This window comes from Oncorhynchus kisutch, linkage group LG6, assembly GCF_002021735.2.
Source record: "Oncorhynchus kisutch isolate 150728-3 linkage group LG6, Okis_V2, whole genome shotgun sequence".
Taxonomy (NCBI): Eukaryota; Metazoa; Chordata; class Actinopteri; order Salmoniformes; family Salmonidae; genus Oncorhynchus; species Oncorhynchus kisutch.
Window position 1 is genome coordinate 73,755,438 of NC_034179.2, and position 22,395 is coordinate 73,777,832.

Here is a 22,395-nt window from a genome sequence, read left to right on the forward strand (position 1 = left end):
TGTTCAGTCTACAAAACTTAGTGCACTCTGTTCAGTCTACAAAACTTAGTGCACTCTGTTCAGTCTACAAAACTTAGTGCACTCTGTTCAGTCTACAAAACTTAGTGCACTCTGTTCAGTCTACAAAACTTAGTGCACTCTGTTCAGTCTACAAAACTTAGTGCACTCTGTTCAGTCTACAAAACTTAATGCACTCTGTTCAGTCTACAAAACTTAGTGCACTCTGTTCAGTCTACAAAACTTAGTGCACTCTGTTCAGTCTACAAAACTTAGTGCACTCTGTTCAGTCTACAAAACTTAGTGCACTCTGTTCGGTCTACAAAACTTAGTGCACTCTGTTCAGTCTACAAAACTTAGTGCACTCTGTTCAATCTACAAAACTTAGTGCACTCTGTTCAGTCTACAAAACTTAGTGCACTCTGTTCAGTCTACAAAACTTAGTGCACTCTGTTCAGTCTACAAAACTTAGTGCACTCTGTTCGGTCTACAAAACTTTGTGTACTCTGTTCGGTCTACAAAACTTAGTGCACTCTGTTCGATCTACAAAACTTAGTGCACTCTGTTCGGTCTACAAAACTTAGTGCACTCTGTTCAGTCTACAAAACTTAGTGCACTCTGTTCGGTCTACAAAACTTAGTGCACTCTGTTCAGTCTACAAAACTTAGTGCACTCTGTTCGGTCTACAAAACTTAGTGCACTCTGTTCAGTCTACAAAACTTAGTGCACTCTGTTCAGTCTACAAAACTTGGTGCACTCTGTTCAGTCTACAAAACTTAGTGCACTCTGTTCAGTCTACAAAACTTAGTGCACTCTGTTCAGTCTACAAAACTTAGTGCACTCTGTTCAGTCTACAAAACTTAGTGCACTCTGTTCGGTCTACAAAACTTAGTGTACTCTGTTCGGTCTACAAAACTTAGTGCACTCTGTTCGATCTACAAAACTTAGTGCACTCTGTTCGGTCTACAAAACTTAGTGCACTCTGTTTGGTCTACAAAACTTAATGCACTCTGTTTGGTCGACAAAACTTAGTGCACTCTGTTCGGTCTACAAAACTTAGTGCACTCTGTTCGATCTACAAAACTTAGTGCACTCTGTTCGGTCTACAAAACTTAGTGCACTCTGTTCGGTCTACAAAACTTAGTGCACTCTGTTTGGTCTACAAAACTTAGTGCACTCTGTTTGGTCTACAAAACTTAGTGCACTCTGTTCGGTCTACAAAACTTTGTGCACTCTGTTCAGGCTACAAAACTTAGTGCACTCTGTTCGGTCTAAAAAACTTATTGGTGGGGAGTGGAAATTCCAAAAGGCTTCAGATTTATACATCTGGTGAAACATCTGGCTCTATCTGTGGTTAGAGCATTGGGACAGTAACCGGAAAGTATCTAGTTCGTATCCCGAGCCGACAAGATGAAAAAAAAAGATCGTTGTACCCTTGAGCAAGGCACTTAACCCTAATTGCTCCCTGGGTGTCTCAGGGGAAGTTGAGATATACAAAACACACATTTCCAATTCACAAATACGCATTCAAGTTTTTTTTTCAATCACTGGCACATTGTTTCAGGTATAAGTCATTTATTTTCAAAACTCTAAGTACAAACCTCTAACCCGATAACACTTGTAATGCCCCCTATCTTATGTTCAGAACCTTTCATTGTGCATTCATTGGAGTTGAACACATCTTTCACCCTCGAGTCACTCATGCAAAATCTGTTTTTCCGTGAAATACCATGAGAACATTTAGTTTAGTCATCAATACATCAGGCTCAACATTAAGTCATTTTAACTACAATTTTTAACTAACTAAGATACTTTCTTTTTGAAGTGCTGAATAAAAATAATAGTAATTGTATTGTTAACAAATCATATCAAAAGTACAGTGAATATTGCATTTTGAAAAGCAGATACTCAGATTGAATACGCTTCCAATTTGAAGGAGTGATTTGGTGCAGTGAACAAGTGACTGTGAATTTGTTTGTTGTACTACTCAGTCAATTGAAAATGTACTTAGAGTTTAGATTTTTGTGCTTAGACTGTTGAAAATGTACCACATACTTGTGAAAATTGCACCAAAGTGACTGACAAAAACTGTAATACGCACTTGAGTATGTGTGAAACAGAACAAATTATTATTATTAATATGAACCACTATCTATACCTCATTCACGATACAGGTCATACCACTAAACAAAGACTAATACTGTACAGTACATCGGCTCAAACCTCAATCAAAAATGTCAACAATGTAGCAAAATATGAATTGTGTTTATACTGACGTATCACACATCTACTGTAAAATAGTGAAATAGAATTCCTAAAGAACACCTGGGTTTACTATACAACATTCATACAGTACAGTGTGACCTTGTCAACAGACAACCACTGCAGGAGCCTGACAAAGCAACAGCATGTTGGAGCAATGGTGGAAGAGCTGCTGTTTTTATACATCACGTTCTGTGTCTTTTGGTGATGATGTCACACACCCTGCACACAATGTCTGCTGGAATGCAGGTGAGAAAAAGATACGACGCATGAATAGGACACATATGTTCCATATGGCTAAACAGAAAATGTAATGTGGCGATATCTCAACCAAACATGAGCGGATCTTGAAGACTGGTAGTGGAATGTGTTTGGTTACTAACAGAGGCAGTCACGTGCAAGCAGGCGCAGTGCGATTCGGACAAGTCCCCTCAGTCTGTGTCCCACTGACTGATCCTTCACACATAATAATCTCCATGGCAACCATAGAGGTTGCCCTAGCAACTGCCTCCTCACAGTCAGTCCTGCAGCATGATGGGAGCGAGGGAGGGAGGCGGCTGCTGCTTGGGTGACAATCTCAGAGAGTAGGCAGGTGTCTCTGACCTTTCTCAAGGTCAATTGTCTCCTCTCCATTCCTCTCCTCTCATCTCATCTGCTCTACTCTCCTCTCCCTTGTTCTCCTCTCCCCTCCCTGGTGTTCTCCTCTCTTCTTCCGTCCACTCTTCTCTGCTTCTCTCTCCATCTCCTTATTTCTCTTACTCCTCTTCTCTGCTCTACTCCCCTTTCCTCTCCATTTTCTGCTCTCTTACTCACCTATTTCACTACCTTCCCTTCCACTCTCTCAACCTTCCCCCTTTCACTCATACCTTCCTACTTCTATTTTTAATTACTCTCTCATCCCTTATTCCAGTCCAACCATGTATTAGTGACAGTTCGACATGGTTAGAACAGTCAGGTCCCTTTCCCTCCGTCAAAAGCCACTACAACAGATAGATAAATAGATAGTCGTGATAATGCACCAGGTAGGTACTGTAGACTAGTTAGCCAGTCAAACCCTGTGATACAGTTATGCTGTAGTCTCCATCTCTTTACTATATTGTGTCATAATCTGCCAACCAACACAACCCCAGTGCCAGGACACACAGACAGACGCCACACCACGCTACCGTGCTTCCTCATGGGGCCCCCTGACTGATGGAACACAAGATGACGGGGTGAAGGTGTGAGAGACGCAAAGGGGCATCATCAACCCTCTGATAACTGACTAACATATGGACACCCAGGGAAATGTGACATGCATTGTAACAGGCAGGCTCTTCCTGCACTTCCTGTTTTTCACATTACAATAGCAGTTTACAGTAATGCTCTTTGATGATATCATGGTGAGTCAGCTCTCACAACCAACCAACCATTCAATTTCACTTTGTTTATCAAAGTACTGTGTATGCATTTTTACATTTTCTTTTGCTAATGGTAATGGTAAGGCTGTTGTTGGACTCTATCTTGTATCAAAACAAGAGTTGTCATATTGCAGCAGATCGCTAAAAACACCGTATGCAGAGAGATGGGGGGAGTGGATACAGCTAGCACATTTGGTTCCTTGGAAGTTGAGGGAGCGTAATATTTTGGTTTCCCATTGGTTCTGGGAACGAAGAATATAAATGATAGGTTATTTGAATGGTAATTTAATAACGTTCTGAGAACATGTTTCAGTAAGACTTTTAATTACACTGCTAGCTTAGTTTGGGTTAACTGTTTTGAACTGTTTAGAAACAGTCCAAAATTGCAAACACATTTCTTTTTTATTGTGGCACGGTGTCAGTGAAATTCTAACCTGGAAGCAGGTCTTCACAGCAATGTTCCAACATCTAGTGGAAAGCCTTCCCATAAGAGTGGAGGCTGTTATAGCAGCAAAGAGGGGACCAACTCCATATTAATGCCAATTATTTTGGAATGAGATGTTCGACGAGCAAGTGTCAACATACTCTTGGTCATGTAGTGTATGTTCTCTATCCATTGAATAAGTCCACTGCGCCACCAGGATGGTCTATTTCAGTCGATTCAAATAGACCCCATTTCAAAGGAAACAAGCACTCATTAGGATCTGGTGTGGCCAATTACTGGGCGTGGCCAACACACCTGAACACACTTTTTATTTTATTTATTTAACCTTTATTTAACTAGGCAAGTCAGTTAAGAACAAATTCTTATTTTCAATGACGGCCTAGGAACAGTGGGTTAACTGCCTGTTCAGGGGCAGAACGACAGATTTGTACCTTGTCAGCTCGGGGGTTTGAACTTGCAACCATTGAACAGAATGTATGTATTTTTAAATAACATTCGCAGAACATTCTTTGAACATTACTAATGTTTTCTTGCGTTTTTTATGGAAAGTGTTCTTAATGTTCTGAGAACATGATTTTAAATTGAACCATGAGGAAACCTGTAGAAAACGTTATGCTGAAGTACTGTAATTCCCACAGAAGAACGTTGTTTCTTAACATTCTCAACCATTCTGAGAATATGATTTTAAATTGAACCATGAGGAAACCTGTAGAAAACGTTATGCTGAAGTACTCTAATTCCCACAGAAGAACGTTGTTTCTTAACATTCTCAAACCGTTCTGAGAATATGATTTTAAATAGAACCATGAGGAAACCTGTAGGAAACGTGATGCTGAAGTACATACATTCCCATGTTGTTTCTTAACGTTCTCTGAACTATTTGAGAATATTCCCCATGTTAAACCAGTTGGAGAACGTTCCTACAACATTACCAACATTTTTATTAAATCTAACCATGTTTGAACTTTTAGGTCATTTTTGTGGCTGAGAATGTTCTAAAGCCAAGCAACTGTTCTGCAACATTCCTACAAAGTTGTGGGTAGGTTGTGTGCAAAACAACCATAAGACAACCACGCTCTCACCAAGCTCTAAGAAACATACGGTTCTGAGAACGTTATGTGCTAGCTGGGTAAGATGTTGTATGTATCTCAGTAAAGCACAGACAAGACAATGGTTCAAGAGGGCACAGTCACTGCCATGGACAAGAGAGCTCGGTCAAAATAACAGGGTCAGTAGATGGTTTGATAGAGACTGATCTGCCATCAACTACACACTGCAACATTAACAATATGTCAGTAAGTCCTATCATGTCTCAGCCTCTCAAATAAAAATACAAAACTATTCTAACATTGACTAAGATCACAGGAAAACAATGAGATAAACACACACAGCATTTAGCTAAGATATCCTTCACTGACACTAACACTAACACTGAACCTGTGTGTGTGTGTGTGTCACATGCTCAGTCCGTTTATGTGGTGACAGGTTTTCAGCTAAGATATCCTTCACTGACACTAACACTGAACCTGTGTGTGGTGTGTGTGTGTGTGTGTGTGTGTGTGTGTGTGTGTGTGTGTGTCGAGGATGGAGATGGACATATTGTGATAAAGTAGACTACCTGCAGCATTTCATACCTTGCCTCACAACCACTTCCAAATGATTCCCTTATGCAGCTTTAATTGTATCTGCATTGATATATGAGTATTCCTGTTGAGCTGTTCTGGATACATCTGTATGTTTATTAAACTGCTAACAACAGGACAATAAAGATTCTCTTAATAGGAATTTATGTACGATTTTAAGGGAATATCGTCTGTGGTGTAAATGGAGGAAATTAGTCCCTAAGGTGAACAGTTTTGAGTTTCTATCTTCAGGTTGAACTGTACTGCAGCTGAGGTTTAGTGCGCCCAGCACCACAGGCAGCATGACGACACATTACAGGGGGAGTTCAGGGTTAATAAACTCTGAAAACTCAATGCCTTTTCCCCTTCAGTGCCCACATGCATAAATAATGCATAGAATATTAAAACAGAGTTGATGAGGGACAATATAAACACACAGTCACTCAACATACACCCTGTTATGCACTCAACATACACCCTGTTATGCACTCAACATACACCCTGTTATGCCTGTCATCTACAAGGACATAGGCTGCTTTAAGACATCTTTAGGTTATCTCCTCTCGAAGCCCAACTGATCCCTGCAATCCACACAACTAAAACGCACACAACTGACATGGTTCTCTTTTCAACATGAAACTTCAATGGCTTAACAAAATCGCACCTACTAAGTAGAATTGACAGATAACAGCCTATATAATGCACAGAACAGCAAGGGTGGAAAAATAGTTAATCAAAACAGATATCCAAGATGGCCGCCTGTCTGTCTGGCCCAGTTCCCTTCCCCTCCCAGCCCTTCTAGCCCTACCTGGTCCCACCATCCAATGAGCCATGGTCTCGAGCAGGTCTCACAGAACAGGTCTACCAGAGGTGTCCTGAGCTCTGCTGCCGTCCCAGACCCTTCCAGAACCCCTCCGGCAGTCGCACCTAGGTCCAGCTCCAGGTCTGGCCCTCCTCCCCTCCCCTGCAGCTGGCTGAAGCTGGTGGAAGAGCGGGGCAGCCGGTAGCCGCCTGGCACGGGCGAGGGGCAAGGGGACGGCGAGGCGGGATCAATGGCCTCTACCACACCCATGCTTAGGGTGACGGGGGGCGAGGGGCGCTTGCCCAGACAGGAGGACCGGTAGTGGAGCGGGCTGGGGGTGGGGGCGCTGCAGGTGTCCCAGCAGCATGAGGAGGGATTCGTCGTCAGCGTGTGGGCAGCGTGTAGGCCGCAGCCGGCCAGGCCGGGACACTCCAGAGCGACAGCTTCCCCCCGCCAAGGGGGGAGGAGGGGGAGAGGGACAGGGTCCACTGGTGCTCACAGTCCGTCACTACATGCAGTTCTCCTGGAAGCAGGCCACCCACCCAGTGCGTCCAGATATGGGCCCCAGTGTGAGGACGGTCCACAGATGAGGGTGCCCCGCAAACGGCAGGCCAGGAGCCCCCTGGATCTCCAAGCTCCAGAGACTACATCTCATCCCAGCTGGTGAGCAGAACTGACCCAAATCAAACAGCAGAGTGGGGAGAGGGGGGGATAGGATGGGAGAAGATGGAGAGTGAGAGGGGGACCGTCTGAAGGGCAAACAGAGGCAATGGGGGAGAGGGAAGAGAGAAAAGCCAAGATGTTGGAGAAGGTCAGAGAGACAGACAGATGGAGATAAAAGAGGACAGAGGAGCTTAGAAGGATGGAGGGATGGAAAGACAGTGACGACAGGGTGGGAAAGATGACCGTAGTATTGAGCGATGGGACAGAGGAAGAGGACAGAGAGTGACAGAGAGGGAGACGAAAGGCAATGGAGAGAGAAGAGAAGGAAGGAGAGACAGAAATAGAGAAATAGGGAGCCAGGCCTGTGATGTAGCTAGCAGACGGTCGGTCAGGCTACAAAATCACATCGGAGCGCTCGGTGTGGGGAAAAACAGGCTCTCTCCTCGTCTCCCTGCGTTGCGTCTACTCTGCAAAGTGCCCCTCCCCCACAGCGCACCGGATCCAGGGGCCGGGCCCAGTCGTCCTCCTGCTGCATCTGCCCCGTATGTGCCTCAGCGATGATCCCAACACACACACACACAGTCCACAGTCCTTCTCCCAGTAGCTTCCCCCGCAGTATCCCAGTCACTCCATCGTGTCTCCCTGGGCTGGTTAAATTATGTCTCAGGTTGAAACTAATCCAAGAGCTTCAGGCTCCCCTTATTTTCCCTTCCTCTTCCCTTCCTCTCTGCCGTAGCAAAGCCCTGCTGCCTCCTGTAGCGCCGTCTCCCTGGATGCTGTAGACAGCCCTTGCAAGCTAATCAGCCAGACAGCGTGCACTTGTGTGTGTGTTCGTGTGTGTGTGCGTGCAGCCTGAATGCGCATGTGCTGCAGACAGCATGTACGCCTGTCGGAAAAGTGTGTCTGTGAGAGAGAGAGCGTGTAAGAGCGAGAGTACAAGGGAGGGTGTTCATATATGTGCGTTCATGTTGGTGTGGTTTTGTGTGTATGTGTCTTTATGTCGCCTGTCTGCTCTTAAAGGCCACAGCATTCTCTCTGCTTCTCTGTCAGCCAGGAGCACACACACACACACAAACTGCTGTCTTCTGCATTCTGAAACAGTTGCAACATGCTACATTCCCCTCAGGGTGACAAAAAAACCAAGAATACCACACTGTCTCTTTTAGACAACACTGTTGAAGGAACCTTGACTCTTTTTCATTGGTCGCTGCCCAGACCACAAGCCTTGTGGTCAGAGTGGTGAGCCAATGAGTAAAAGGGAAGGGCAGACCCTGTTGTTCGATAGCAACCAAGGTTACAGCAGAGACATCAGCATCAGGACCCGTTCCCCCTCCTCCCTCTTCCCTCTTCCCCTGTGCTCTGTGGCCTCCCTTCCCACCCACAGACCCTCACCCTCCCCTTCTCCTTCTCTCTCCCCCCGTCTCTCTCTGTCCATCCTACATTTTAAGCGGAACATCTTGCTGCAGCTCATGCATTCATGTGCACAAATACACATCTGCTACAAACACAGACTGTACACAGCAGTATACAGTATACACACATATCACCCATACCTTTGTAAATATAGAGCATCTGACAAATCTTTTAGACATTCTGTGTACATGCACACATACATTCCCTTCGGCCTCAAAAGGACAATACACAAATCCCAAGCATCACTGGGACTAACAGCTCCTGCGAGCCACAAGACTGTGATAGCCCACTGAGCTAAAAGCTAGAAATTATCCTGGGGAGCTAACCCAAGTCGTCATATGTCAGACAAGGTTACTCATCACGAGAGTGTGGCTGACCGAACCACCTCTGTTACATTAGCTTGGCCAGTCCACAGTCCACAGCCATACAGTTTAGTTCCGCCAAACGTAAACAAGCCTCTCAGACATGAATGAAACATACAGTAAGGGAGACAAGGAAACACAAATACGTTGAGGTAGAGGGTATAGGAGAGGGGCATGGACAGATGAAGAGGTGTAGTGTAGGGTTGTGGTAGTGGTGGTGTTGGGTAGGGTAGTTGTAGTGGTAGTGGTAGAGGTAGAGGTGATGTAGGGTAGTGATAGTGGTGGTGTGGGTAGACATAGTGGTGGTGTAGGGTAGTGGTAGTGTTGATGTAGGTTAGTGGTAGTGGTGGTGTAGGGTAGTGGTTGTGGTGGTGGTAGTGTTGGGTAGTGGTCGTGGTGGTGTAGGGTAGTGGTAGTGGTGGTGGTAGTGGTAGTGGTAGTTGTAGTGGTAGTGGTGGTGTAGGGTAGTGGTAGTGGTAGTGGTAGTTGTAGTGGTAGTGGCGGGTAGTGGTTTTATTTATTTATTTATCCGTTATTTTACCAGGTAAGTTGACTGAGAACATGTTCTCATTTGCAGCAACGACCTGGGGAATAGTTACAGGGGAGAGGAGGGGGATGAATGAGCCAATTGGTAGTGTAGGGTAGTGGTAGTGGTGGTGTAGGGTAGTGGTAGTGGTGGTATAGGGTAGTATCCGTGGCAGTGTGGGTAGACATAGTGGTGGTGTAGGGTAGTGTTAATGGTGGTGGTAGTGTATTTCAGTGGTAATGGGGGTGGTAGTGGTAGGGTAGTAGTAGTTGTGGTGGTAGTGTAGGGTAGTGGTAGTGGTGGTGTAGGTTAGTGGTAGTGGTGGTGTAGGGTCAGGGTGGTGGTAGTGTAGGGTAGTTGTAGTGGTAGAGGTGGTGTAGGGTAGTGGTAGTGATGGTGCAGAGTAGTGATAGTGGCAGTGGTAGTCTAGGGTAGGGTAGTGGTAGTGGTGGTGGTGGTGGTTTAGGGTAGTGGTAGTGGTGGTGTAGGTAGTGTAGTGCTAGTGGTGGTGGTGTAGGGTTGTAATTGTGGTAGTGGTAGGGTAGTGGTAGTGGTAGTGTGGGGTAGTGGGGGTGGTAGTGGTAGGAGAGTGGTAGTGTAGGGTAGTAGTAGTGGTACTGGTGGTGGAGTGTAGTGGTGGTGTAGGGTAGTGGTAGTGGTGGTGGTAGTGGTGATGTAGGGTAGTGGTAGTTGTGGTAGTGTAGTGTAGTGGTTGTGGTGGTATAGGGTATTGAGAGTGGTGGTGTAGGTAGGGTAGTGGTGGTGGTGTAGGGTAGTGGTAGGGCAGTGGCAGTGTGGGGTAGTGTAGGGTAGTGGGGGTGGCAGTGGTAGGAGACTGGTAGTGTAGGGTAGTGGTAGTGGTGGTGTAGTGTATAGGTGGTGTAAGGTATTGGTGGTGTAGGGTAGTGGTAGTGTAGGGTAGTGGTAGTGTATGGTAGTGGTGGTGGTGGTGTAGGGTAGTGGTAGGGCAGTGGCAGTGTGGGGTAGTGTAGGGTAGTGGGGTGGGGTGGCAGTGGCAGGAGACTGGTAGTGTAGGGTAGTAGTAGTGGTAGTGGTGGTGTAGTGTAGAGGTGGTGTAGGGTAGTGGTGGTGTAGGGTAGTGGTGGTGGAAGTGTAGGGTAGTGGTCGTGGTGGTGTGGGTAGACATAGTGGTGGTGTAGGGTAGTTGTAGTGTTGGTGTAGGTTAGTGGTAGTGGTAGTGGTGGTGTAGGGTAGTGATCGTGTTGGTGGTGTAGGGTAGTGGTAGTGGTGGTGTAGGGTAGTGGTAGAGGTGGTGTAGGGTAGTGGTAGTGATGGTGCAGAGTAGTGATAGTGGCAGTGGTAGTCTAGGGTAGGGTAGTGGTAGTGGTGGTGGTGGTTTAGGGTAGTGGTAGTGGTGGTGTAGGTAGTGTAGTGCTAGTGGTGGTGGTGTAGGGTTGTAATTGTGGTAGTGGTAGGGTAGTGGTAGTGGTAGTGTGGGGTAGTGGGGGTGGTAGTGGTAGGAGAGTGGTAGTGTAGGGTAGTAGTAGTGGTAGTGGTGGTGTAGGGTAGTGGTAGTGTAGGGTAGTGGTAGTGGTAGTGGTGGTGGTAGCGGTGATGTAGGGTAGTGGTAGTTGTGGTAGTGTAGGGTAGTGGGGGTGGCAGTGGTAGGAGACTGGTAGTGTAGGGTAGTGGTAGTGGTGGTGTAGTGTATAGGTGGTGTAAGGTATTGGTGGTGTAGGGTGGTGGTAGTGTAGGGTAGTGGTAGTGTATGGTAGTGGTGGTGGTGGTATAGGGTAGTGGTAGGGCAGTGGCAGTGTGGGGTAGTGTAGGGTAGTGGGGTGGCAGTGGCAGGAGACTGGTAGTGTAGGGTAGTAGTAGTGGTAGTGGTGGTGTAGTGTAGAGGTGGTGTAGGGTAGTGGTGGTGGAAGTGTAGGGTAGTGGTCGTGGTGGTGTGGGTAGACATAGTGGTGGTGTAGGTGTAGTTGTAGTGTTGGTGTAGGCTAGTGGTAGTGGTAGTGGTGGTGTAGGGTAGTGATCGTGGTGGTGGTGTAGGGTAGTGGTAGTGGTCGTGGTGGTTTAGGGTAGTGGTAGTGGTGGTGGTAGTTGTAGTGGTGGTGTAGGGTAGTGGTAGTGTAGGGTAGTGGTAGTGGTGGTGTAGGGTAGTGGTCGTGGCAGTGTGGGTAGGCATAGTGGTGGTGTAGGGTAGTGTTAATGGTGGTGGTAGTGGTGGTGGTGGTGTAGGGTAGTGGTAGGGCAGTGGCAGTGTGGGGTAGTGTAGGGTAGTGGGGTGGCAGTGGCAGGAGACTGGTAGTGTAGGGTAGTAGTAGTGGTAGTGGTGGTGTAGTGTAGAGGTGGTGTAGGGTAGTGGTGGTGTAGGGTAGTGGTGGTGGAAGTGTAGGGTAGTGGTCGTGGTGGTGTGGGTAGACATAGTGGTGGTGTAGGGTAGTTGCAGTGTTGGTGTAGGTTAGTGGTAGTGGTGGTGGTGGTGTAGGGTAGTGATCGTGGTGGTGGTGTAGGGTAGTGGTAGTGGTGGTGTAGGGTAGTTGTAGTTGTAGTGGTAGAGGTGGTGTAGGGTACTGGTAGTGATGGTGCAGAGTAGTGAAAGTGGCAGTGGTAGTCTAGGGTAGGGTAGTGGTAGTGGTGGTGGTGGTTTAGGGTAGTGGTAGCGTAGGTAGTGTAGTGCTAGTGGTGGTGGTGTAGGGTTGTAATTGTGGTAGTGGTAGGGTAGTGGTAGTGGTAGTGTGGGGTAGTGGGGGTGGTAGTGGTAGGAGAGTGGTAGTGTAGGGTAGTAGTAGTGGTAGTGGTGGTGGAGTGTAGTGGTAGTGTAGGGTAGTGGTAGTGGTGGTGGTAGTGGTGATGTAGGGTAGTGGTAGTTGTGGTAGTGTAGGGTAGTTGTGGTGGTGTAGTGTAGTGGTTGTGGTGGTATAGGGTATTGGGAGTGGTGGTGTAGGTAGGGTAGTGGTGGTGGTGTAGGGTAGTGGTAGGGCAGTGGCAGTGTGGGGTAGTGTAGGGTAGTGGGGGTGGCAGTGGTAGGAGACTGGTAGTGTAGGGTAGTGGTAGTGGTGGTGTAGTGTATAGGTGGTGTAAGGTATTGGTGGTGTAGGGTAGTGGTAGTGTAGGGTAGTGGTAGTGTATGGTAGTGATGGTGGTGGTGTAGGGTAGTGGTAGGGCAGTGGCAGTGTGGGGTAGTGTAGGGTAGTGGGGTGGCAGTGGCAGGAGACTGGTAGTGTAGGGTAGTAGTAGTGGTGGTAGTGGTGGTGTAGTGTAGAGGTGGTGTAGGGTAGTGGTGGTGGAAGTGTAGGGTAGTGGTCGTGGTGGTGTGGGTAGACATAGTGGTGGTGTAGGGTAGTTGTAGTGTTGGTGTAGGTTAGTGGTAGTGGTGGTATAGGGTAGTGTTAATGGTGGTGGTAGTGGTGGTGGTGGTGTAGGGTAGTGGTAGGGCAGTGGCAGTGTGGGGTAGTGTAGGGTGGCAGTGGCAGTGTGGGGTAGTGTAGGGTGGCAGTGGCAGGAGACTGGTAGTGTAGGGTAGTAGTAGTGGTAGTGGTGGTGTAGTGTAGAGGTGGTGTAGGGTAGTGGTGGTGGTAGTTACGGGTAGTTAAATTGGTAGTGTAGGGTAGTGGTGGTTTTGGTGATATAGGGTAGTGGTAGTGGTGGTGTAGGGTAGTGGTCGTGGTGGTTGTAGTGTCGGGTAGTTATAGTGGTAGTGGTTGAGGTGGTGTAGGGTAGTGGTAGTGCAGAGTTGTCATAGTGGTGGTGTAGGGTAGTGGTAGTGGTGGTGTAGGGTGGTGTAGGGTAGTGGTAGTGGTGGTATAGTGGTGATGTAGGGTAGTGGTAGTGGTAGGGATGGTGTAGGGTAGTGGTGGTGTAGTGGTGGTGTAGTGGTGGTGTAGGTTAGTGGTAGTGGTAAGGGTGGTGTAGGGTAGTGGTGGTGGTAGTGTAGGGTAGTTGTAGTGGTAGTGGTAGAGGTGGTGTAGGGTAGTGGTAGTGATGGTCCAGAGTAGTGATAGTGGTGGTGCAGAGTAGCGATAGTGGTGGTGTGGGAGGTCATAGTGGTGGTGTAGGGTAGTGGTAGTGATGTGGTAGTGGTGGTGTAGGGTAGTGTAGGGTAGTGGTAGTGTTGGTGGTAGTGGTGGTTTAGGGTAGTGGGGGTGTAGGGTAGTGGTCGTGGTAGTGTAGGGTGGTGGTTGTGGTAGTGGCTGTGGTAGTGTAGGGTGGTGGTTGTGGTAGTGGCTGTGGTAGTGGTAGTGGTGGTGCAGGTTAGTGGTAGTGGTACTGGTGGTTTAGGGCAGTGGTAGTGGTGATGTAGGGTAGTGGTAGTGGTAGTGTAGGGTAGTGGTAGTGGTGGTGTAGGGTAGCGGTAGTGGTGGTGTAGGGTAGTGGTGGTGGTAGTTACGGGTAGTTAAATTGGTAGTAGTGTAGGGTAGTGGTAGTGATGTGGTAGTGGTGGTGTAGGGTAGTGTAGGGTAGTGGTAGTGTTGGTGGTAGTGGTGGTTTAGGGTAGTGGTAGTGTAGGGTAGTGGTGGTTTTGGTGATGTAGGGTTGTGGTAGTGGTGATGTAGGGTAGTGGTAGTGGTGGTGTAGGGTAGTGGTGGTCGTAGTTAAATTGGTAGTGTAGGGTAGTGGTGGTTTCTGGTGATATAGGGTAGTGGTAGTGGTGGTGTAGGGTAGTGGTCGTGGTGGTTGTAGTGTTGGGTAGTTGTAGTGGTAGTGGTTGGGGTGGTGTAGGGTAGTGGTAGTGCAGAGTTGTCATAGTGGTGGTGTAGGGTGGTGTAGGGTAGTGGTAGGGTAGTGGTAGTGGTGGTGTAGTGGTGGTGTAGGGTAGTGGTAGTGGTAGGGGTGGTGTAGGGTAGTGGTAGTGGTGGTGTAGGTTAGTGGTAGTGGTAGGGGTGGTGTAGGGTAGTGTAGGGTAGTGTAGGGTAGTGGTAGTGGAGTGGTGGTGTAGGGTGGTGTAGTGGTAGTGGTGGTGGTATTGGTGGTGTAGGGTGGTGTAGGGTGGTGTAGGGTAGTGGTAGTGGTGGTGTAGTGGTGGTGTAGGTTAGTGGTAGTGGTAGGGGTGGTGTAGGGTAGTGTAGGGTAGTGGGCATGGTAGTGGTAGTGTTGGTGTAGGTTGGTGGTAGTGGTGGTGTAGGGTAGTGGTCGTGGTGGTGTAGGGTAGTGGTGGATGTAGTGGTAGTGTAGGGTAGTGGTAGTGGGGGGCAGTGGTAGTGCTGGTGTAGGGTAGTGGTAGTGTAGGGTAGTGGTGGTGGTAGTGTAGGATAGTGGTAGTGGTGGTGGTAGTGTAGGATATTGGTAGTGGTGATGTAGGGTAGTGGTGGTGGTAGTGATTGTGTAGGGTAGTGGTGGATGTAGTGGTAGTGTAGGGTAGTGGTAGTGGGGGGCAGTGGTAGTGCTGGTGTAGGATAGTGGTAGTGGTGGTGGTGGTAGTGATTGTGTAGGGTAAGGGTAGCGGTTGTGTAGGGTACAGGTAGTGGTAGTGGTAGTTGTGGTGCTGGCTAGATGTGGTGGTAGTGGTCGTGGTCGTGAAGGTGTAGGGTAGTGGTGGATGTAGTGGTAGTGTAGGGTAGTGGTAGTGGGGGGCAGTGGTAGTGCTGGTGTAGGGTAGTGGTAGTGTAGGGTAGTGGTGGTGGTAGTGTAGGATAGTGGTAGTGGTGGTGGTAGTGTAGGATATTGGTAGTGGTGGTGTAGGGTAGTGGTGGTGGTAGTGATTGTGTAGGGTAAGGGTAGCGGTTGTGTAGGGTACAGGTAGTGGTAGTGGTAGTTGTGGTGCTGGCTAGTGGTAGTGATGGTGTAGGGTTATGGTACTGGCAGAAGTGGTAGTACCTTGTTGGAGGCCATGTCACCGACGCTGCGGTGGGTCTGGATGGTCTCCAGCTGGTCCAGACACCAGTCTAACTCAGCCAGAGTCTCCCTTGCCATCTGCTGGTATGTCTCATCTACACACATACACAGGAGGGTGGCATTAATGTGCTGTATGTATTATTATAACCGGGGATTATCTCAGCATTGATATAATATAGTGTATCATAATATAATGGTCTGTGTAACGGTCATATTCTCTACATCTGTTCTCTTGAACTGTATCAGACAAATTGCTACATTTGTAATTTCTTAGAATTGTTCAGTTGAGACTCCAGATTGACACTTGTTTATTCAAATCATCTGCAGAATTAAATGCAGCCTATCAGTATCCATTATTGAAGCCACAGGCCATGGTGCTGCAAATTCTCCTATTAATATCTGTGCATTTTTATGAGTTTTTGAAAGCTTGAGTGCACACTACCAAAACACTGTGAGTTGTGTGGGAGAGTGTTCCCAATCAGTAGCGACTAAAGTTCATTTTAGCACACCTACCAGAGAGTGTTGCCTGGGGAACAGTGGGTTGGCTTGTCACTGGTGACCTCCTGTGGACAAATAGATAATTACAACATCAGAGGAAATGATAAAGAGTGCTCTCTAGTGGACTCTAAGAACATTACAGTTGTATTGGGCATAAATTGTGTAGCGTAACAACATATCACTGGAAATAGATAAGAACAAATATTTAACCTCATCTGTATTATAGACAATAAAATTTGTGAGGAATCATAAACTATTTGCATAGATCTGCATCGCAGTCTTTTGAAATATTGTTGAAGCCAACAATATTAAAAACAATGACTCCTCTAAGCGAGGCTCTCTCAGCTCCCAGCTGTCTCTTTCTCTACATGGAGGTTCAACTTGCAGTCTAGTGAGGGAGGATTCTGTTTGGAGCTGAGAGCATCATGCTCACTAATTATGGCTCTAGATAATTCCACGGTGCATTGTTACTGCTCATATTGACGTACTGCTAAAAAGCCTGCCAACTCATGCTCTGCCTGTTTCTTGCATTACAAATGAGGATATATTTAGCATTATTGACCACTTCTATCCTTGTGAATACCCAGTCAGTCAGGTAGTCAAGCAGTCAGTATGTCTGTCAGTCTGTCAGTCAGTCTGTCAGGTAGTCAGTCAGTCAGTCAGTCAGTCAGGGACTTCCACTGGGGACATGATGATCTCAGCAGAATACGATAAAGACACAACGTGAAGAGAGTATTGCCACATTATACCCTACTGATATGACACAGTTCTGACAAAATAGAAGGAAGAAATGTGATATTTACAGAAACTACATATGAAGAGTTTCATTCAAAAACACAAAATATCAATTTTCAGAAATGTTTGTATATGAACTGTTATTGTTTAATGAAATGATGAAACAGATTGGTGTTTTTTCACTATCTAATCATGGCATTTGGTTGTTCAGATTGGTGTTTTTTCACTATCTAATCATGGCATTTGGTTGTTCAGATTGGTGTTTTTTCACTATCTAATCATGGCATTTGGTTGTTCAGATTGGTGTTTTTTCACTATCTAATCATGGCATTTGGTTGTTCAGATTGGTGTTTTTTCACTATCTAATCATGGCATTTGGTTGTTCAGATTGGTGTTTTTTCACTATCTAATCATGGCATTTGGTTGTTCAGATTGGTGTTTTTCACTATCTAATCATGGCATTTGGTTGTTCAGATTGGTGTTTTTTCACTATCTAATCATGGCATTTGGTTGTTCAGATTGGTGTTTTTTCACTATCTAATCATGGCATTTGGTTGTTCAGATTGGTGTTTTTTCACTATCTAATCATGGCATTTGGTTGTTCAGATTGGTGTTTTTTCACTATCTAATCATGGCATTTGGTTGTTCAGATTGGTGTTTTTTCACTATCTAATCATGGCATTTGGTTGTTCAGATTGGTGTTTTTTCACTATCTAATCATGGCATTTGGTTGTTCAGATTGGTGTTTTTTCACTATCTAATCATGGCATTTGGTTGTTCAGATTGGTGTTTTTTCACTATCTAATCATGGCATTTGGTTGTTCAGATTGGTGTTTTTTCACTATCTAATCATGGCATTTGGTTGTTCAGATTGGTGTTTTTTCACTATCTAATCATGGCATTTGGTTGTTCAGATTGGTGTTTTTTCACTATCTAATCATGGCATTTGGTTGTTCAGATTGGTGTTTTTTCACTATCTAATCATGGCATTTGGTTGTTCAGATTGGTGTTTTTCACTATCTAATCATGGCATTTGGTTGTTCAATGACAGACATGTATTTGTTTAAATCTATCACTTGGTCGTTTCATTTCAGAGACAAATAATAATGTATTTTCTTAGCAAAATGCTGTATATCCGCCTCATTCTCAGAGAAATAAGGAGTATTTTGGCAGGTGCTCTTATCCAGAGCGATTTATATAGTAAGGCATTCATCTGAAGATACAGCAGCTACGTGATACAACCACATATCACAGTCAAATATACAGGACACAAACATTCCATTCCAGCTAAACAATGGATATATAGCATTTTGCAAAAGAAACACATTTTTATACACATCTAAAATCTGTTAAGAAAACATATTGAGAACAGTAATATTTAACACATATGAAGGTACCCATAATGAATCATTCCTGATGAAAAAAAACAAATGTGAAAAATTGGTTGGTATAGTGTTTTGGAAATAAACTCTTCATAATCCAATGAGAATAAGGACTGCACAGTCACAATATAGACACAGTGAAGATGTCTTTCATGCTGCGATAGAGAAGAGAGATGTGACCACATTAAGAGGGGTTGAAAGGGTGACGTGGCTGACGAGATGCTACTGACTTGTTAGTGGGTGTCGTGACATTGGCGAGGATGGTGAAGTTGCTTCTTACAGTTCGTAGACTGGCCAACACCTGGGGGATGGACGGACGGTGGGGGGTGGTGGGGGCGGGCGGGGAGAGGGGCAGAGAGCGGAGTGAGACAAATTCACTACATACTCATTTCAGCACCTTTCTGGTTCTTTACTGCATGTTCTATCTTTAGGTAGGCAGGGTGAAGTGTACACTACTTCATCAACAAACTGTAGAGCCGGTGCTTACCTGAGCAAAAGGGGTGACTATGAGATCTTCTGCATGCCTGTAGAAAGAGAGATAGAAAATGAACAAAGGAAGGAGATGACAGTAAAGTCAGCAGGATAGATGGAGCGTTATCGCTGAAGTGTAACCTCTATGACAGTTCACATTAACAGACACACGGATATATATGTGAACCAATGGTATCCATAGCCCTATCTGAATCTAAACCAAATATTTTTGGTTCTGACCAAAAAAGCATCTTTCTGAAATGGAAGCAGGTCAAGACAAATTACACAGCTGTGAAGCGAAACATATTTTAGTATGAACATTAGCATAATACTGCCATAATCATAATAATCATAAATGCCAAGTAGGTTGACTGTGATTGTATAGTGAGTAATGTATGGTGTTGCAGAAATCTGGAATGTCAGTGAGGCTACTTTCACTCAGAGGGGTTTAACCATGTGGATTAGCCAAGGTGGTTTTGATGGCATGTGATGAACACAGGAAGTGGAGGTTGTAAGGGGGTACATACTCACCAAACCAGGGTTCAAATAGCACAATACTTTAGCTGGACTTGATTGAGTTTGCCTGGCGCAATGGAACCAATGGAATAGTCTTATAAGTTGAAACCCCCGCCCAGGTTTGATACTCACCCCTCACTGTTGATGGAGGAGTTACGTGACATGGTCTTGGGGGACATGTCATAGTCGGAGTCTGATCGGTACAGGAAGGACTCCCTGCGCTCCCCGCGACTCCTGCACCCCTCTGTGGTAAAGGAGGGGTGCAGCCCCAGCACAGGACTCGCCTGCGAATCCATTGGGCTGCGGCCGGGCGAAGGACCATTCTCTGAGTCAAAACTGAAAGACAAAGTGAGAGAGACAAGAAAGTTGCCTGGATCAATGCTTCATTAAAGGCATTTCCCTGTGTTCTATATATATTTACACACTAAGAGGTCGGAATAAATCTGTGAATTTACAATTTTTGTGTAAAAGCTGTTTAAAAGACAGCCTGAAATTGCCTGTATGAGGAGTCTGGATTTCCTGCTCATTCTCTCCTGATTCCGTGAAGCCTCCAACAGCGATTTGGGAAAACCAGTGAATTTATTGAATGTTCCCGGAATTTTGCAACCATAGGTGGGAAGAAGTTTTGTCCTGCCTGGTGACATCACCAGACGGTACCTTAGGTAACAGACCAATAAGAAAGAGAGTTCCAAACCTCTCTGCCAATAACACCTGGTATTGCCCTTCCCACTCAGACCACAGACAGACAGTCCTAGCAAAATTCTTGCCTGAGAAATTGCTCTTTGCTAAGTAGCTATTTTTGTATGTTTTTGACCATTTTAATTTAAAATAATCTCACAAAGGTACTTATTGTTACCCAGAAATGAATTGATATTGAGATATTTAAAACAATATATATGGGGATTGGAAATTATGCAGACAATTACTTTGATGGAAGCTACAATTTATCTGCGATATGAAAGCTGATCCACCATTAAATGAAATAAATTACTTTTTGAAGGAGAGACAGACATGTATAAACAAGAGTTCAGCCCAGGACAGCTGATCTACATATATACACAAGAGCACCATAGCAATCTAGCGATACAGACAACCACATGACCCCAAACACAAGATTAGGAATAATCTCAAAGAGATCCAGTCAAACAGAAGCTTAGTGAGAGTTTAGCCAAACTGTACACAGAAACATACTTCTTAGGTTTAGAGGGTGGGTTCTCTTTTTTAAACCATGAATGTCTCTACAGCTTCATCAAAAATGAAAAGCACATCATGGAGGGAGATATTGTGAAGCCACACACACACACAGACACACACACACACACACACACACACACACACACACACACACACACACACACAGACACACACACACACACACACACACACACACACACACACACACACACACACACACACACACACACACACACACACACACACACACACACACACACACACACACACACACACACACACACGGCCTATTAGCTGTGCATGGCTACTTGAACACCATGAATACCTGAGAGGAAGGTGAGAGTGAGACGACCGTCTGCGCTCTATACTGCGGTTGAGCTTCATACGGCAGAAAAAATCATTCCTGTGTCCCCGAGTGGGGTCGTGATCAGGGGACACAGGTGAGTTAGCAGAGGTGACGTAGGGAGAGGTGGGGGTCAGGCTGGGCGTGGTAAACCCCTCGGGGGTCTCCCACAGATTCATCTGTCATGTCAGCTTCCTCTGACTCATCTCTGGAAGCTCTGGGCACGACCGAGAGGACTGACGGAAGAAACCACCATCCCTCTCTCCCCTCCCTCCCTCCCTCCCGCCAGAAAAAAAACTCTGTCTATCAAACGTTGTCTGCCACAGCCAACACTTCAACCTCTCAATCGGTCTGTCAGTCACTCTCCCTCCTACGCCCCCCCCCCCCCCCCCCCCCCCCCCCCCCCCCCCCGCGCCGCCTTGTTCCACGGTTCAGTAGCACAGCTCACGTCCCAGACAAAAAGAGTTCTCCTGTACACACCAGCACAAAATCCTGCCAGTCAGAAAGCCCTTGATAACAGACCCTAATCCTATAGTTTTATTCCTGGTCCCAGTCCTCAGAGTCCACGTTCAGTTGAAGTCTTCAAGCTTTGATCCTGAAGCCCTGGAGTACTGCTGCGTTGGCTCACTTCCTGTGTTCACCTCCACACCACTTTGTTCCCTGTTTCTCAGCAGCTTGTTTCTTCCTGTGTAGGTTTGTTTTTGTTTATTCTGTCACTGAAGGGCGGCAGTGCAGCTGTAACCCACAGCCTCTCTCTCAGCTATCAGCTATCTGAACAGGGCCACTCTCAGGGGAGGGCTTCTGATATTTCACTAGCTCAGCGCTCACTCTCTATCGGTATAATCCATATACTTTTCCTGTGTGTCCTCCTCCTGCCACGCTCTCCTTGTCCTCCCCGACCAGGCCCCTCAGGGACCCTGTGGCTGCCACTCTGCCCAGGCGTCTGACCGATGTCTCACTCACACCCACACCACCTGGAGGACACACCCACACCACCTGGAGGACACACTGACGCCGGTCGGGCCGCTGCTCCGTTTCCTAATCTTTCTCTCTCCTTTTCTTCGCTTTCTCTGCCTGTTGTTTTCTCCTTTACTTTCTTCACCTCCCCTGCTTCAAGTGTGTGCTCTCTTTCTCTCTCCTTATCTCCCTGCTCACCGTTTCTCTAGCAGCAACAGACCACCGGCAGTATCGAGAGAGAGAAAGTGGATGAGAATGAGGATGGAGAAAGGAGTCGAGGAGAAGAAGGAGGGAATGGCAGAGGAGGAGGAGTGACTCATGGCCTGTGGAAATGTTTACAAGAGCATGCATGATTTGTTTCCAAAACATTATTTTTAAACATCAACAGCCAAGCCAACAGCCAAGCTTCTTGACCTTTGCAGTACCTAGAAAGACATAGGCACACTGACCAAATATAGATCTACTACACAAACAGACCCCTACTCCAAGAAAATAATTTTGTGAAGTTTAAAATGTGTTGTATCTGCATACACATCAGAGTGTGTGTCTGTGTGTGTGTGATGTTCCTGACAAAAAGAAGAGAGACAAGAGAAGAGTTTATCTGCATGTATGCATGAACACTTGTGTATGTGCATGTGTACAACAGTGAGTCTGTGTGTACGTGTTTGTTGTTTATGCTAACGTGAATCTTGTGTCATCCGTTTCTTTGTTTTTGCAGCAGCAGCAGAGGTAACGGTGCATGAATTCTACATACCACTAGGCTGACTAGACAAGGCAGATAGCAGCACAAAGACTATCCACAGAGCAGAACACTACCGAGATGAGATGCCTTGTCAACCACCCATTTCCCCCTCCTCTCTCTCTCTCTCTCTCCTCCCACACTGTCACTGTCTGCTGTCTTTCAAGACCCTTCCTTTCCCTTTCTGTCTCTCTCTCTCTCTGTCATGTGTCTCTCCTCCAGTGACTCACCCCAGAATAATGAAGGAAAAAGAAGAAGGCACCAGCTGG

At 46.2% G+C, this 22,395-nt stretch overlaps 1 protein-coding gene across 2 annotated transcripts in view; it reads right to left on the bottom strand.

Annotated features, from left to right (window-relative positions):
* LOC109891978 (cAMP-specific 3',5'-cyclic phosphodiesterase 4C) overlaps positions 1-19,242 on the bottom strand; it is a 31,274-nt gene extending 12,032 nt beyond the window's left edge. The window contains exons 1-5 of one of the 2 annotated variants that reach the window (XM_031827484.1): positions 19,026-19,242; positions 18,394-18,430; positions 18,137-18,207; positions 15,805-15,854; positions 15,274-15,386 (exon numbers count right to left, since the gene is read on the bottom strand). In XM_031827484.1, coding sequence (XP_031683344.1) covers positions 15,274-15,386; positions 15,805-15,854; positions 18,137-18,207; positions 18,394-18,430; positions 19,026-19,189 — 435 coding nt within the window. In that variant the 5' untranslated portion in view covers positions 19,190-19,242. Of the gene's footprint in view, positions 1-6,534; positions 8,335-15,273; positions 15,387-15,804; positions 15,855-18,136; positions 18,208-18,393; positions 18,431-19,025 lie in introns of those variants that run through there. The other variant, XM_031827485.1, reaches the window with a different exon arrangement.
* Between the last annotated feature and the right edge of the window lie 3,153 nt (positions 19,243-22,395).